Raw genomic sequence first — 16,953 nt, forward strand, 5'->3', positions numbered from 1 at the left:
GTTCCTGTCTCACCTGTCCTGATTTGCTCTCACCTGTTCAGGGTCTCACCTGTCCCAGTCTCACCTGTTCAGGGTCTCACCTGTTCCCATCTCACCTCACCTGTCCTGCTCTGCTCTCACCTGTTCCCAGTGAGTTTTTCCCCAAACAGGTGAGGTTTCCTCCTCACCTGTCCTGCTCTCACCTGTGCAGGGTCTGTGGGGTCTCACCTGTGCAGGATCTGTGGGGTCTCACCTGTGCAGGGTCTGTGGGGTCTCACCTGTGCAGGTCTCACCTGTGTGGATCACACCTGTCCTGTGCAGGTCTGGTCTCACCTGTCCTGCCCCAGTCTCACCTGTGCAGGTCTCACCTGTGTGAGAACAATTCCAGTCTGATTTTCCCTCAAATCCCCCTTGGGTTGGAATTCTGTCCTGCTCTCACCTGGGCAGGTTCCCCCTCACCTGTGCCAGGAATTCTGGGAAGGGGACAGGGAATTCCTGGGAGTCCTTTGTTAAAAATCAGGAATTTCCATGGAGAAAGGAGGGAAATTCCTCAGGAATTCTGATTTTCCTGCTGCTTTTCTTTGGGATAATCCCACTGGGAAATAATTCCTGGTGGGAATTTGGGAATTCTGATTTTCCTACTGCTTTTCTCTGGGATAATCTCACTGGGGAAAAAAATCCTGGTGGGAATTTTGGGAATTCTGAATTTTGGGAATTCTGATTTTCCTGTTGCATTCCATTGGGATAATCACACTGGGGAAAAAAATCCTGGTGGGAATTCGGGAATTCTGATTTATTTCTGATTTTCTCTGGGATAATTCCACTGGGGAAAAAAATCCTGGTGGGAATTCTGATTTGGGAATTCTGAATTTTGGGAATTCTGATTTTCCTGCTGCTTTTCTCTGGGATAATCCCATTGGGAAATAATTCCTGGTGGGAATTTGGGAATTCTGATTTATTGCTGATTTTCTTTGGGATAATTTCTGGTGGGAATTCTGATTTAGGAATTCTGAATTTTGGGAATTCTGATTTTCCTGCTGCTTTTCTCTGGGATAATCCCATTGAGAAATAATTCCTGGTGGGAATTTGGGAATTCTGATTTATTTCTGATTTTCTTTGGGATAATCCCACTGGGAAGGGAATTCCTGATGGGAATTTTAGGAATTCTGATTTATTTCTAATTTTCTTTGGGGTAATCCCATTAGGAAGGGAATTCCTGGTGGGAATTTTGGCAGTTCCAAGGAATTTCCAGTTTGGAATTTCCCCATTCCCATGAAGAAAACACTGGAAATTCCCTCATTAATGAGGAATTAATTGGGAAAGATCAAATTGCAAACCCTAATTAATATTCAGATTTATTTAGGAACATTGAAATGAGATAATGAATATTTAAATGAGTTTATGAATATTAAATGAGCTTATAAATATTAATAGAGAACTCATTAATATTTAAATTAAATTTGGAATGTTTAAATCCCTTCCCAAAAAAATAAATCTTGGAATTTTTTTCCTCCTTAGAGGAGGAATTTGGAATGAAAAATCAACAATTGATAATTAATTAGTGAATTAATTTTTATTAATTATTAATGAATTATTAATTAATAATCATTAATTATTAATGCTGGGAGGATTTGCTTGGAAAAATCCCAGGAAAAATTGGGAATTCTGCTCCTGGATTTCCTCCTCTGCATTCCCAAAAATAAAAATAAAAATAAAAAAAATCCCTGCCCTGAACATTCCAACCAGGAATAATTTGGGAATAATTCCCGTGGGGAAAATCAGAATTTTTAAGGAATTTTCGTGGCTTTGAAACAATTTTCCAATGAACCAGAAAATCCCACAAATTCCTCTCAGAATTCCAGCTCCTCCCAGTGAAAATTCACCTGGATTTCCACAGAAATGCCAAGAAAATTCCACAGAAAATTCCAGGAATTCCACAGAAATTCCAAGTATTCCACAGAAATTCCAGGAATTTCCCCACAGATTTTCCCTTTCTGCTGCTATTCCCTATTTTTTCAGCTGCAGTGGAATTTTGGGATTTTCCTTTCCCATTTTTTTGGAGCTCCACATTTCCAGGATCAGGGATTTTAAAGATTATTTTCTCCAAATTCCTGTGGGAATTCCTAAATAAAATTCCCTTTTCCCTTGGATAAAAAATTCCATCCTGAGGCTCTGGAATTCCTGGAGCTCCAAAAAAAATCCCAATTTTTTTTCTGATAATTCCCAAGGAAATTGAGAATTTCAGGGAATTTCCAGAATGGGAATCACTCCCAGGAAATTTGGGAAAATTGGGAAAAATCTTGGTGGGAATGGGGAGGGAAATCAGAAAAATTCCAGGAATTTTTGGGAATTTCAGGGAATTTCAGGGAATTTTAGGGAAATGAGTCCCTGGAAATTTGGGAAATTTGCAATCAGAAGAATCCCAGGAATTTTAGGGAATTCCCAAAGTGGAAGTTTGGGAAATTTTGGGAAAAGCAGAAAAATCCTGGTGGGAATCTCAGGAATCAAAGGAATCCCGGGAATTTTATGGAATTTCCACCCTGAGCAGTTTGGGAATCTCTCCCTGGAAATTTGGGAAAAATCAGAATAAAATCCTGGTGGGAATTTCAGGAATTCCAGGGAATGTGTCCATAGAAATTTGGGAAAATTTGGATAAAATCCTGATGGGAATCAGAGGAATCCCAGGAATTTCAGGGAATTCCCACCCTGAGCAGTCTGGAAATCACTCCCTGGAAATTTGGGAAAAATCAGAATAAAATCCTGGTGGGAATTTTGGGAATTTCAGGGAATGTGTCCATAGAAATTTGGGAAAATCAGGATTAAATCCTGGTGGGAATCAAAGGAAATTCCTGGGAATTTCAGGGAATTTCCATCCTGAGCAGTCCAGGAATTGCTCCCTAGAAATTTGGAAAAAATCAGAATAAAATCCTGATGGGAATCAGAGGAATCCCGGGAATTTCAGGGAATTTCCACCTTGAGCAGTCCAGGAATTGCTCCCTAGAAAATTGGAAAAATCAGGATAAAATCCCTGTGGGAATCAAAGGGAATTCCTGGGAATAACCCCTGGAAATTTGGGAAAAATCAGAATAAAATCCTGGTGGGAATTTCAGGAATTCCAGGGAATGTGTCCTTGGAAATCTGGGAAAATTGGGATAAACCCCAATGGGAATTTTAGGAATTCCCGGGAATCACTCCCTGGAAATTTGGGAAAATCAGGATTAAAACTGTGAAAATCTCAGGAATTCCTGGGAAATACTCCATGGAAATTTGGGAAAATCGGGATAAATCCCGGTAGGAATAAAAGGAAATTCCTGGGAATGACCCCCTGGGAATCTGGGAAAAATCAGAATAAAATCCAGGTGGGAATCAGAGGAGTCCCGGGAATTTCAGGGAATTTCCACCCTGAGCAGTCCAGGAATCACTCCCTGAAAATTTGGGAAAATCAGGATAAAATCTCTGTGAAAATCTCGGGAATTCCTGGGAATTACTCCCTGGAAATGTGGGAAAATTGGGATAAATCCTAGTGGGAATCAAAGGGAATTCCCCGGAATCACCCCCTGGAAATTTGGGAAAAGTCGGGATAAACCCCTGTGGGAATCCCGGGAATTCCAGGGAATGTGTCCATGAAAATTTTGGAGAATCAGGATAAAATCCTGGTGGGAATCTCGGGAATTCCCGGGCGTGACCTCCTGGAAATCTGGGAAAAATCAGAATAAAATCCCGGTGGAAATCTTGGGAATTCCTGGAAATTTCAGGGAATTCTCACCTTAAACAGTCTGGAAATCACTCCCTGGAAATTTGGAAAAATCAGAATAAAATCCTGGTGGGAATTTCAGGAATTCCAGGGAATGTGTCCATGGAAATCTGGGAAAATTTGGACAAACCCCTGTGGGAATCCTGGGAATTCTTGGGAATCACCCCCTGGAAATTTGGGAAAATCAAGATAAACCCTGGTGGGAATCAAAGGAAAGTCCAGGGAATGTGTCCATGGAAGTTTGGGAAAATCAGGATAAAATCTCTGTGAAAATCCCGGGAATTCCTGGAAATAACCTCCTGGAAATTTGGGAAAAGTCAGGATAAAACTCCAGTGGGAATCTCGGGAATTCCCAGGAATCACCCTCTGGAAATTTTGGAAAAGTCGGGATAAACCCCTGTGGGAATCCCGGGAATTCCAGGGAATGTGTCCATGGAAATCTGGGAAAAATCGGGATAAAATCCTGGTGGGAATCCCGGGAATCACCCCCTGAAAATTTAGGAAAATAGGGATAAATCCCAGTGGGAATCAAAGGAATCCCGGGAATTTCATGGAATTCCCACCCTGAGCAGCCCGGGAATCACCCCCTGGAAATTTGGGAAAAATCAGAATAAAATCCTGGTGGGAATCTCGGGAATTCTTGGGAATCAACCCCTGGAAATGTGGGGAAATGGAGGTAAATCCTGGTAGGAATAAAAGGAAATTCCTGGGAATGACCCCATGGAAATCTGGGAAAAATCAGAATAAAATCCTGGTGGAGATCAAAGGAATCCCGGGAATCACTCCCTGGAAATCTGGGAAAAATCAGAATAAAATCCCGGTGGGAATCCCGGGAATTCCAGGAAATGTGTCCAAGGAAATCTGGGAAAATCGGGATAAAATCCTGGTAGGAATCAAAGGGAATTCCCGGAATCACTCCCTGGAAATTTGGGAAAATCGGGATAAAATCCCGGTGGGAATCCCGGGAATTCCCAGTAATGTGTTCATAGAAATTTGGGAATATCAGGATAAAAACTCTGTGAAAATCTCGGGAATTCCCAGGAATCATCCCCTGGAAATTTAGGAAAATTGAGATAAACCCCGGAGGGGTCGGGACGGGAATTCCCGGGAATGTGTCCATGGAAATTTGGGAAAATTTGGATAAAATCCTGTTGGGAATCAAAGGGAATTCCTGGGAATTTCAGGGAATTCCCACATTAAACAGTCCGGGAATCACTCCCTGGAAATCTGGGAAAATCGAGATAAATCCTGGTAGGAATAAAAGGAAATTCCAGGGAATGACCCCATGGAAATCTGGGAAAAATCAGAATAAAATCCTGATGGAGATCAAAGGAATCCCGGGAATCACCCCCTGGAAATGTGGGAAAATCGGGATAAATCCCGGTGAGAATTTTGGGAATTCCCGGGAATGACTCCCTGGAAATCTGGAAAAAATCAGAATAAAATCCCGGTGGGAATCCCGGGAATCACCCCCTGGAAATTTAGGAAAACCGCGCCAAACCCCGGCGGGTCGGGGCGGGAATTCCCGGCAATGTCGCGATTTTCTGTCGCGATTTCCCGGCACTGTCGCGACCGGAGCCGTTCCCGGTGGGGATCCGGCCGTTCCGGCAGCGCAGGGGTTAAGCGCTGCCATTTTGTTCGCGGAGATTTCTCGGGAATGGCGCGGAAATGGCAGCGCTTTAACCCCTGCGCTGCCGGAGCCGCCGAATTCCCGCGGGATCCCGCAATTCCCGGGAAATCCCCGCCCCGCCCCCTCCTCATTTCCCGCCAATTCCCGTCTTCAAAATCCCGCGGTTTTTTTTTGCCAAAGGGATGATCCCGCTTTTTCCACCTGTTGGCATCACTAAGTTTTTTTTTTTTTTTAGGGTGGGAAATGTGGGATTGGTAACGAATTTTTCATCCCCCACCCCAAAAAAAAATTTTAAAAAATTGGGAATTTTTTTCTCCTCCTGGGATTGATAAATGTCCAAAAATTTGAATTGTTCAGTTGGATTTTTCCTGGGAAATCCCAAAATCTCTGAGTTTTGAGTGAGAATAAATAAATAAATAAATAAATAAATAAATAAATAAATAAATAAATAAAATTTGGAAATTTCATTGATGCATCCAAGGATTGGAATTTCCTGGAAAATCCTGGAACCTCTGGGAGGAAAAAAAAATTTCCTGAAAAATTCCCAAAAATTCCCCCCAAAAAAAGTTTGGGAATTTCATTGATGCATCCAAGGATTGGAATTTCGTGGGAAATCCCAGAATCTCTGGGAAGAAAAATTCTCCCCCAAAAACAAAATTTTGGGAATTTCATTGATGCATCCAAGGATTGGAATTGTTCAGTTGGATTTTTCCTGGGAAATCTTGGAATTTCTGAGTTCTGAGGGGGAAAAAAAATAATAATAATAAAATTAAAAAGTTTGGGAATTTCATTGACACATCCAATAATTGGAATTTCCTGGGAAATCCCAGAATCTCTGAGTTTTGAGGGGAAAAAAAATTCCCCCCCAAAAAAAAAAAAAAAGTTTGGGAATTTCATTGATGCATCCAAGAATTGGAATTGTTCACTTGGATTTTCCTGGGAAATCCCAAAATCTCTGAGTTCTGAGGGGAATAAATAAATAAATAAATAAATAAATAAATAAATAAATAAATAAACAAATAAATAAACTAATAAATAAATAAATAAATGAATGAATAAATAAATGAATAAATAAATAAATAAAGTTTGGGAATTTCATTGATGCATCCAAGAATTTGAATTTCCTGGGAAATCCTGGAATCTCTGGAAGGAAAAAAAAAAATTCCCAAAAATTCCCCTCCAAAAATTTTGGGAATTTCATTGATGCATCCAAAAATTGGAATTGTTCAGTTGGATTTTCCTGGGAAATCTTGGAATTTTGAGGGGAAAAAAATAATAATAAAGTAAAAAAGTTTGGGAATTTCATTGACACATCCAATGATTGGAATTTCCTGGGAAATTCTGGAATCTCTGGAAGGAAAAAAAAAAAATTCCCAAAAAATTCCCAAAAATTCCCCCCAAAAAAGTTTGGGAATTTCATTGATGCATCCAAGGATTGGAATTTCGTGGGAAATCCCAGAATCTCTGGGAAGAAAAATTCTCCCCCAAAAAAAAGTTTGGGAATTTCATTGATGCATCCAAAAATTGGAATTGTTCACTTGGATTTTCCTGGGAAATCCCAAAATCTCTGAGTTTTGAGTGAGAATAAATTAATAAATAAATAAATAAATAAATAAAATTTGGGAATTTCATTGTCACATCCAAGAACTGGAATTTCCTGGGAAATCCCAGAATCTCTGGGAGAGAAAAAAAAAAAAATTCACTAAAATTTCACTAAAAATTCACTAAAAATTCCACCCTCCCAAAAAAAAAAAAAAAGGAAGTTTGGGAATTTCATTGGTACATCCAAGAATTGGAATTTCCTGGGAAATCCCGGAATCTCTGAGAGGAAAAAAAAAATTTCCCACCTGATTTTTCCTTCCATTCCCAACATTTTTAACCCTTTCCTGGCACTTTTAACCCCTTGCTTCCCTGAATTTTTAACCCTTTGGTGCCTCCCTTTTCCTACAACTTCCCACAACTCACCTGAGATTTTTTTTCCCATTTTTTCTCAGATTTTTCCCTCCATTCCCAATATTTTTAACCCTTTCCTAGGATCTTTATCCCCCCTTTCCCAGCACTTTTTAACCCCTTTTCCCTGAATTTTTAACCCTTTGGTCCCTCCGTTTTCCCCAAACTTTCCCTTTCTCCTTTGTGCGATTTTTTCCCCCTTACTTGGAATTTTTTTCTCATTTTTCTCAGGATTCCCCCCGAGATTTTCCCCTCCATTCCCAATATTTTTAACCCTTTCCCAGGATCTTTTCCCCCATTCCCAGCACTTTTTAACCCTTCACTGTCTCTCTTTTCCCTGAATTTTTAACCCTTTGTTTCCTCCCTTTCCCCACGATTTTCCCTTCCCCCTTTGTGCGATTTTTTCCCCCTTACTTGGAATTTTTTTCCTATTTTTCCCAGGATTCCCCCCAGATTTTTCCCTCCATTCCCAACACTTTTAACCCTTTCCTAGGATCTTTAGTCCCCCTTTCCCAGCACTTTTTAACCCCTTTTCCCTGAATTTTTAACCCTTTGTTCCCTCCCTTTCCCCACGATTTTCTCTTCCCCCTTTGTGGGATTTTTTCCCCCTTACTTGGAATTTTTTTCCTATTTTTCTCAGGATTTCCCCCGCCATTCCCAATATTTTTAGCCTTTTCCCAGGATTCTTTTCCCTCATTCCCAGGACTTTTTAACCCTTCACTGTCTCCCTTTTCCTTGAATTTTTAACACTTTGGTGCCTCCCTTTTCCCACAACTCACCTGAATTTTTTTTCCCCTTTTTCCCAGGATTCCCCCCAGATTTTTCCCTGCATTCCCACCATTTTTAACCCTTTGCTGCCTCCTTTTTCCCACAACTCACCTGAATTTTTTTCCCTATTTTTCCCAAGATTTCCCCCTCCATTCCCACCATTTTTAACCCTTTACTGCCCCCCTGCAGACCCTCACCATGAGCGAGGACTCATGCCGCACCCGGAGCCAGAAGCGCGCCCTGGAGCGGGAATCGGAGCCGGAAAATAAAAAACTCAGGATGGACAAAGGAACTGTGGGATCTGAGCTCAGCTCTGAGGGGGACATGAAAATCAAAACAGATCCTGGAGCTGGGAAAATCCCAACAATGTTGAAAAGTGGGGAAGTCAAAGCCACCATCAAAGTGGAGCTGGCGGCCGGGGATGAGCCCGTGGATATGAGCACGTCCAAAGGGTGAGGATTCCTTGGAATTCCAGGAGTTGGGAGAGGATTTGGATCCCTCCTCATCCTGATTTTTATTGGGATGGGGTTGGGAATTCTGGTTTTTGGGAAGTTTTGGTGTCATTTTTGTCTTTGAGGGGAGAATGTTTTGGGAAAATTGAAAGTTGTTCCCGTTCCAAGGGTAATCGCAGCTGGATTTGCTGGGATGGGATTGATGGAATTGTTGGAATTGCAGAAGGAAAAGGAGTTTGGGTGTCAGGAATTCATTCCCAAGAAATTCCTAGGGAATCCCAACTCAGCTCATCCCAGTTTTTCAGCTCCAGGAAAAAAAATTAAAAAGCTGGGAATGTTCCAGCTGTGCTAATTCCATAGGGAAATCTCCCTGGATTTGGGGATTCCCTGGATTTGGAGATTCCCTGGTTGGAAATTTCCAGGATTTGGGAATTCCCTGGGTCTGGAGATTCCCTGGATTTGGAGATTTTCAGGGGGATTCCCTGAATTTGGAGATTCCCTGGATTTGGGGATTCCCTGATTGGAGATTCCCTGGATTTAGAGATTCTCAGGATTTGGGGATTCCCTGGATTTGAAGATTCCCTGGATTTGGAGATTTTCAGGGGGATTCCCAGATTTGGGGATTCCCTGGATTTGGGGATTCCCTGGTTGGAAATTTCCAGAATTTGGGGATTACCAGGATTTGGGGATTTACAGAATTTGGGGATTCCCTGGTTGGAGATTGCCAGGATTTGAGGATTCCCTGGATTTGGAGATTCCCTGGATTTGGGGATTCCCTGGATTTGAGGATTCCCTGGATTTGAGGATTCCCTGGATTTAGAGATTCTCAGGATTTGGGGATTCCCTGGATTTGGGGATTCCCTGGATTTGGGGATTCCCTGGGTGTGGGGATTCCCAGGGTTTGGGGATTCCCAGGATTTAGGGATTCCCTGGATTTGAAGATTCTCTGGATTTGGGGATTCCCTGGATTTGGGGATTCCCAGGGTTTGGGAATTCCCAGGATTTAGGGATTCCCTGGATTTGAAGATTCTCTGGATTTGGGGATCCCTGGATTTGAAGATTCCCTGGATTTAGAGATTTCCAGAATTTGGGGATTTCCAGGATTTGGAGATTTTCAGGGGGATTCCCTGGATTTGAGGATTCCTTGTGTTTGGGGATTCCCTGGTTGGAGATTCCCTGGATTTAGAGATTCCATGGATTTGGGGATTCCCAGGGTTTGGGGATTCCCTGGATTTGGGGATTCCCAGGGTTTGGGGATTCCCTGGTTGGAGATTCCCTGGATTTGGGGATTCCCTGGATTTGGGGATTCCCTGGTTGGGGATTCCCTGGATTTGGGAATTCCCTGGATTTGAGGATTCCCAGGATTTGGGAATTCTCTGGATTTGAAGATTCCCTGGATTTGGGGATTCCCTGTTTGGAGATTCCCTGGATTTAGAGATTCCATGGATTTGGGGATTCCCTGGGTGTGGGGATTCCCAGGGTTTGGGGATTCTCAGGATTTGAAGATTCTCAGGATTTGGGGATTCCCTGGATTTGGAGATTTCCAGGATTTGGGGATTCCCTGGATTTGGGGATTCTCAGGATTTGGAGATTTCTAGGACTGGGGAATTCCTTGGGTCTGGAGATTCCCTGGATTTGGAGATTTTCAGGGGGGTTCTCAGGGTTTGGGGATTCCCTGGATTTGGGAATTCCCTGGTTGGAGATTCCCTGGATTTGGAGATTCCATGGATTTGGGGATTCCCTGGATTTGGGGATTCTCAGGATTTGGGGATTCCCTGGATTTGAGGATTTCCTGGATTTGGGGATTTCCAGGATTTGGGGATTCCCTGGATTTGAGGATTTCCTGGATTTGAGGATTCCCTGGAATTGGGGATTCCCTGGTTGGAGATTCCCCGGATTTGGGGATTCCCTGGATTTAGAGATTCCATGGATTTGGGGATTCCCTGGATTTGGGGATTCCCTGGTTGGAGATTCCCTGGATTTGGAGATTCCCTGGTTGGAAATTTCCAGAATTTGGGGATTCCCTGGATTTGGGGATTCTCAGGATTTGGAGATTTCCAGGATTTGGGAATTCCCTAGGTCTGGAGATTCCCTGGATTTGGAGATTTTTCAGGGGGATTCTCAGGGTTTGGGGATTCCCTGGATTTGGGAATTCCCTGGATTTGGGGATTCCCTGGATTTGGGGATTCCCTGGGTGTGGGGATTCCCAGGGTTTGGGGATTCTCAGGATTTGAGGATTCCCTGTTTGGAGATTCCCTGGATTTGGGGATTCCCTGGATTTGGGGATTCCCTGGATTTGGGGATTCCCAGGGTTTGGGGATTCCCTGGATTTGGGGATTCCCTGGTTGGAGATTCCCTGGAGTTGGGTATTCCCTGGATTTGGGGATTCCCAGGATTTGGGGATTCCCAGGGTTTGGGAATTCCCAGGATTTAGGGATTCCCTGGATTTGAAGATTCCCTGGATTTGGAGATTTTCAGGGGGGTTCCCAGGATTTGGAGATTCCCTGGATTTGGGGATTCCCAGGGTTTGGGAATTCCCAGGATTTAGGGATTCCCTGGATTTGGAGATTCCCTGGATTTGGGGATTCCCTGGATTTGGGGATTCCCTGGATTTGGAGATTCCCAGGATTTGGGGATTCCCTGTGTTTGGGGATTCCCTGGATTTGGGGATTCCCAAGCTCACTGTGCCCTCTAGAGGACATTCCCAACCCTTTGGAATTTTCCCACTCCTGAAATTCCTGCCCTGGGCCCTTTTCCCAGCCCTGGAATTCCCTGGCAGGCTGGAAAAGGGTTGGAAAAGGGTTGGAAAAGGTTGGAAGAGCCCTGAAAAACGGGTCAGAAAAGGGGCTGGGAAAGGGAGGGAGAAATCCTGGAAAAGGGATGGAAAAGGGATGGAGAAATCCTGGAAAACGGGTGGAAGAGAGGTGGGAAAGCTCAGGAAAATTCCAGAAAAGGGCTGGAGAAGGGCTGGGAGCACGGCCCCGATCCCAGGGCTGATCCCAGCGCTCCCAGTTCATTCCTGGCTGTGCCCAGTGATTCCCAGTTTGTTCCCAGTTCATTCCCAGTTCATTCCCAGTTCATTCCCAGCTCATTCCCAGCTCATTCCCAGTCCATTCCCAGTTCATTCCCAGCTCATTCCCAGCTCGTTCCCAGTTCACTCCCAGTTCATTCCCAGTTCATTCCCAGTTCATTCCCAGTTCATTCCCAGCTCACTCCCAGCTCATTCCCAGCTCATTCCCAGCTCATTCCCAGCTCATTCCCAGCTCATTCCCAGTTCATTCCCAGTTCATTCCCAGCTCATTCCCAGTTCATTCCCAGCTCATTCCCAGCTCATTCCCAGCTCATTCCCAGTTCACTCCCAGCTCATTCCCAGTTCATTCCCAGTTCATTCCCAGTTCATTCCCAGCTCATTCCCAGTGTTCCCAGTTCACTCCCAGCTCATTCCCAGCTCATTCCCAGTGTTCCCAGTTCATTCCCAGTTCATTCCCAGTTCATTCCCAGTTCATTCCCAGTTCACTCCCAGCTCATTCCCAGCTCATTCCCAGTTCACTCCCAGTTCATTCCCAGTTCATTCCCAGTTCACTCCCAGCTCATTCCCAGCTCATTCCCAGTTCATTCCCAGTTCATTCCCAGTTCATTCCCAGCTCATTCCCAGTTCATTCCCAGCTCATTCCCAGTTCACTCCCAGTTCATTCCCAGTTCATTCCCAGCTCATTCCCAGCTCATTCCCAGTTCATTCCCAGTTCATTCCCAGCTCATTCCCAGCTCATTCCCAGTTCATTCCCAGCTCATTCCCAGTTCATTCCCAGCTCAATCCCAGTTCACTCCCAGTTCATTCCCAGTCCATTCCCAGTTCATTCCCAGCTCATTCCCAGCTCATTCCCAGCTCATTCCCAGCTCATTCCCAATTCATTCCCAGTTCACTCCCAGCTCATTCCCAGCTCATTCCCAGTTCATTCCCAGCTCATTCCCAGTTCACTCCCAGTTCATTCCCAGTTCATTCCCAGTTCATTCCCAGCTCATTCCCAGTTCATTCCCAGTTCATTCCCAGCTCATTCCGGTTCATTCCCAGTGTTCCCAGCTCATTCCCAGTTCTTTCCCAGTTCATTCCCAGCTCGTTCCCAGTTTATTCCCAGCTCATTCCCAGTTCATTCCCAGCTCATTCCCAGTGTTCCCAGTTCACTCCCAGCTCATTCCCAGTTCACTCCCAGCTCATTCCCGGTGTTCCCCGCAGGGATTCCCGGCGGGATCGGGATCGGGAGCGGGAGCGGGAGCGGGAGCGGGAGCGCCGGGTGCCGTCCCCGGACGTGATCGTTCTGTCGGACAACGAGCCCTCGAGCCCGCGCATGAACGGATTGTCCCGGATCCCCCTGCCCGAGCCCGGCTCCGAGGCGCTGCTGGTGAGTCCGGGGAAAAATGGGATTGGGGTGGGGAAAAATCTGGGATTGAATTCCCGGTTTTTCCTGGATTGAATTCCCGGATTGAATTCCCGGTTTTTCCCAGTTTGAATTCCCATTTTTTCCAGGATTGTATTCCCGGTTTTTCCTGGTTTTTCCTTGTTTGAATTCCCAGTTTTTCCTGGATTGAATTCCCAGTTTTCCCTGGATTAAATTCCCATTTTTTCCTGTTTTTTCCCGGATTAAATTCCCGTTTTTTCCCTGTTTGAATTCCCATTTTTTCCTGGATTCAATTCCCGTTTTTTCCCGGATTAAATCCGCGTTTTTTCCCCGGATGGAATTCCTGTTTTTTTCCTGTTTGAATTCCCATTTTTTCGCGGATTGAATTCTCTGTTTTCCCGGATTAAATTCCAGGTTTTTCCTGGATTGAATTCCCAGATTGAATTCCCGGTTTTTCCCTGTTTGAATTCCGGTTTTTTCCCATTTTTTTCCTGGTTTTTCCCGGATTGAATTCCCGGTTTTTCCTGGATTAAATTCCCAGTTTTTCCCAGTTTTTCCTGGATTGAATTCCCGTTTTTTCGCGGATTGAATTCCCGTTTTTTCCCGGATTAAATTCCCGTTTTATCCCGGTTTTTCCTGGATTGAATTCCTGGTTTTTCCTGGATTCAATTCTCGTTTTTTCCCCCATTTGAATTCCCTTTTTTTTTCCCGGTTTTTCCCAGATTAAATTCCCATTTTTTCCCTGTTTGAATTCCCATTTTTTCCCCTATTAAATTCCCGTTTTTTCCCTGATTGAATCCCCGTTTCTCCCCAGATTGAATTCCCGTTTTTTCCCTGTTTGAATTCCCGGTTTTTCCCGTATTAAATCCCCATTTTTTCCCCGGATTGAATCCCCAGTTTTTCCCGGATTCAATTCACGTTTTTTCCCGGATTAAATTCCCATTTTTTCCCTGTTTGAATTCCTGTTTTTTCCCAGATTAAATTCCCATTTTTCCCTGTTTGAATTCCCATTTTTCCCCGGATTAAATCCCCGTTTTTTCCCCTGTTTGAATTCCCGTTTTTTTCCTGTATTAAATTCCCTTTTTTCCTGGATTAAATCCCCATTTTTTCCCTGTTTGAATTCTCGTTTTTTCCCGTATTAAATCCCCGTTTTTTCCCTGTTTGAATTCCCATTTTTTCCCGGATTAAATTCCCGTTTTTTCCCGGATTAAATTCCCATTTTTTCCCTGTTTGAATTCCTGTTTTTTCCCAGATTAAATCCCCATTTTTTCCCGTATTAAATCCCCCTTTTTTCCCTGTTTGAATTCCCGTTTTTTCCTGTATTAAATTCCCTTTTTTCCCGGATTAAATTCCCGTTTTTTCCCTGTTTGAATTCCCCTTTTTTCCCGGATTAAATTCCCATTTTTTCCCTGTTAAAATTCCCAGTTTTTCGCCTGTTTGAATTCCCGTTTTTTCCTGTATTAAATTCCCTTTTTTCCTGGATTAAATCCCCATTTTTCCCCTGTTTGAATTCCCGTTTTTCCCCGTATTAAATCCCCATTTTCTCTGTTTGAATTCCCGTTTTTTCACGGATTAAATCCCCGTTTTTTCCTGTTTGAATTCCCATTTTTTCACTGATTAAATCCCCATTTTTCCCCTGTTTGAATTCCCGTTTTTCCCATATTAAATCCCCATTTCTCCCCGATCCAGCGGAGCCCCGAGCAGCGCGAGCGCCTGATCAAGCAGCTGCAGGAGGAGCTGAGGCTCGAGGAGGCCAAGCTGGTGCTGCTCAAAAAACTGCGCCAGAGCCAGAGCCAGAAGGAGACCCCGGCTCCCAAGGTAGGAAAATCCCAACATTCCCAATTTCCCAACACTTTGTGTTTTATTATTTCCTGCTGTGCTTCCTTTTTGGGATTTTTTAAATTTTTTTTTTTAGATTTTTAGAATTTTTTTCAGAGATTTTTTTAGATTTTTTTCTGGGATTTTTTAGGCTTTTTCTGGATTTTTATCCTTTTTTTTGGGGATTGTTTTAGATTTTTTTTCTGGGATTTTTTAGGCTTTTTCTGGATTTTTATCCTCTTTTTTGGGATTGTTTTAGATTTTTTCAGGGATTTTAAAAGATTTTTTCTGGGTTTTTAGCCTTTTTTTTTCTGGGATTGTTTTAGATTTTTTTCTGAGTTTTTTAGATTTTTTTTCTGGGACTTTTTAGGCTTTTTCTGGATTTTTTAGGCTTTTTTTCTGGGATTGTTTTAGATTTTTTTCTGGGATTTTTAAAGATTTTATCTGGGTTTTTAGCCTTGTTTTTTCTGGGATTGTTTTAGATTTTTTCTGAGATTTTAAAAGATTTTTTTTCTGAGATTTCTTTAGATCTTTTTCTGGGATTTTTAAAACTTTATTCTGGGATTTTAAAAACTTTTTTTCTGGGATTTTTTTAGCCTTTTTCTGGATTTTTAGCCCTTTTTCCTGGGATTCTTTTACCTCTTTTTGGATTTTTTTAAAGACACTTCCTGGAATTTCTAAAGCTTTTTCTGGGATTTTTTTAACCCTCTTCCTGGAATTTTAAAAGTTTTTTTCTGGTATTTTTTTTTAGATTTTTCTGGGATTTTTTTAGATTTTTTTTCTGGGTTTCTAAAGACTTTTTCTAGGATCTTTTTGGACTTTTTATGAGATTTTTTTGACCCTTTTCCAAGTGTTTTTCAACCTTTTCTCCAGGATTTTTGAGTCCCTGGTGTATCCCCTTTCCTGGATTTTTAGTCCTTTGTCTGGAATTTTTAAAACACTTTTTCTGGGATTTTTTAGCCCCTTTCTTGGATTTTTGTAAGCCTTTTCCTGGATTTTTTTAGTCCCTTTTCTGGGATTTTTTGGACTTTTTTGGGGGATTTTTGGCCGTTTTTCCTGGGATTTTTTAAGCCTTTTCCTGGATTTTTAAAATCCCTTTTCTTGGATTTTTTTGACTTTTTTCTGGGATTTTTTTGGATTTTTTGGGGGGATTTTTAAAGCCGTTTCCTGGATTTTTAACTCCTGGTGCCTCCCCTTTCCCAGAATTTTTAATCCCTTTTCCCAGGATTTTTTACTCCCTAGTGTGTCTCTTTTCCTGAAATTTTTTAAGCCTTTTCCTGGATTTTTTTTAACCCTTTCCCAGGCATTCTTTAACCCCTTTCCCAGCATTTTTATCTCTCTGGTTTCTCCCTTTTCCCAGGATTTTTTAACCCTTTCCTAGAATTTCTCAACTCTCTTGGCTTCTCCCTTTTCCTGGCATTTTTCTGGAATTCTGAACTCTCCATGAATTCTGAACATGGAATTCCCAAAATTCCTGAAATCAGGGATGAGCAGAGCGGGAATTTCTCCCAAATTTCTGAACATCCCAAGGATTTTCCCTAAACTTTCTGTGCTGGAATTCTGGGAGTGCTGAGGCCTCTGCACCAAGGATTTTCCTGCTAATTCCCAAAGATTATCCTGTGAATTCCCAAGGATTTTCCTTCTAATCCCTGAGGATTTTCCCACTAATTCTCAATTTCCTGAGGATTTTCCTGCTAATCCCCAAGGATTTTCCCACTGATTCCCAAATTCCTGAAGATTTTCCTGGTAATTCCCAAGGACTTTCCCACTAATTCCCAGCTCCCCAAATTCCTGAGGATTTTCCTGCCAATCCCCAAGGATGTTCCTCTGAATTCCCAAGGATTTTCCCACTAATTCCCCAAATTCCTGAGGATTTTTCCTGCTAATTCCCCCTCAGGATTTTCCTGCTAATTTTCCCTCAGGATTTTCCCCTCAGAATTTCCCCACAGAATTTCCCCTCAGGATTTTTGTGCTGGAATTCCCCTCAGGATTTTCCCCTCAGGATTTCCCTTCAGGATTTCCTCACAGGATTTTCCCTGCAGGGTTTTCCCCTCAGGATTTCCCCTCAGAATTTCCCCTCAAGATTTCCCCTCAGGATTTGCCCTCAGGATTTCCTCACAGGGTATTCCCTGCAGGATTTGCCCTCAGGATTTTCCCACCAGATTTCCTCACAGAATTTCCCCTCAAGATTTGCCCTCAGGATTT

General features: G+C 42.9%; 1 protein-coding gene across 1 annotated transcript in view; it reads left to right on the plus strand.

Moving 5' to 3' along the window:
* The window catches only part of GATAD2A (GATA zinc finger domain containing 2A), a 55,609-nt gene that overhangs the window by 22,947 nt on the left and 15,709 nt on the right, over positions 1-16,953 (plus strand). Inside the window, exons 3-5 of the mRNA XM_042780041.1 lie at positions 8,271-8,533; positions 12,768-12,933; positions 14,620-14,748. Of these exons, the coding sequence (XP_042635975.1) occupies positions 8,280-8,533; positions 12,768-12,933; positions 14,620-14,748 (549 nt within the window). The 5' untranslated portion in view covers positions 8,271-8,279. The remainder of the gene's footprint in view (positions 1-8,270; positions 8,534-12,767; positions 12,934-14,619; positions 14,749-16,953) is intronic.

The sequence above is a fragment of the Catharus ustulatus genome, chromosome 29 (genome assembly GCF_009819885.2).
Source record: "Catharus ustulatus isolate bCatUst1 chromosome 29, bCatUst1.pri.v2, whole genome shotgun sequence".
In the NCBI taxonomy this organism is placed as follows: domain Eukaryota; kingdom Metazoa; phylum Chordata; class Aves; order Passeriformes; family Turdidae; genus Catharus; species Catharus ustulatus.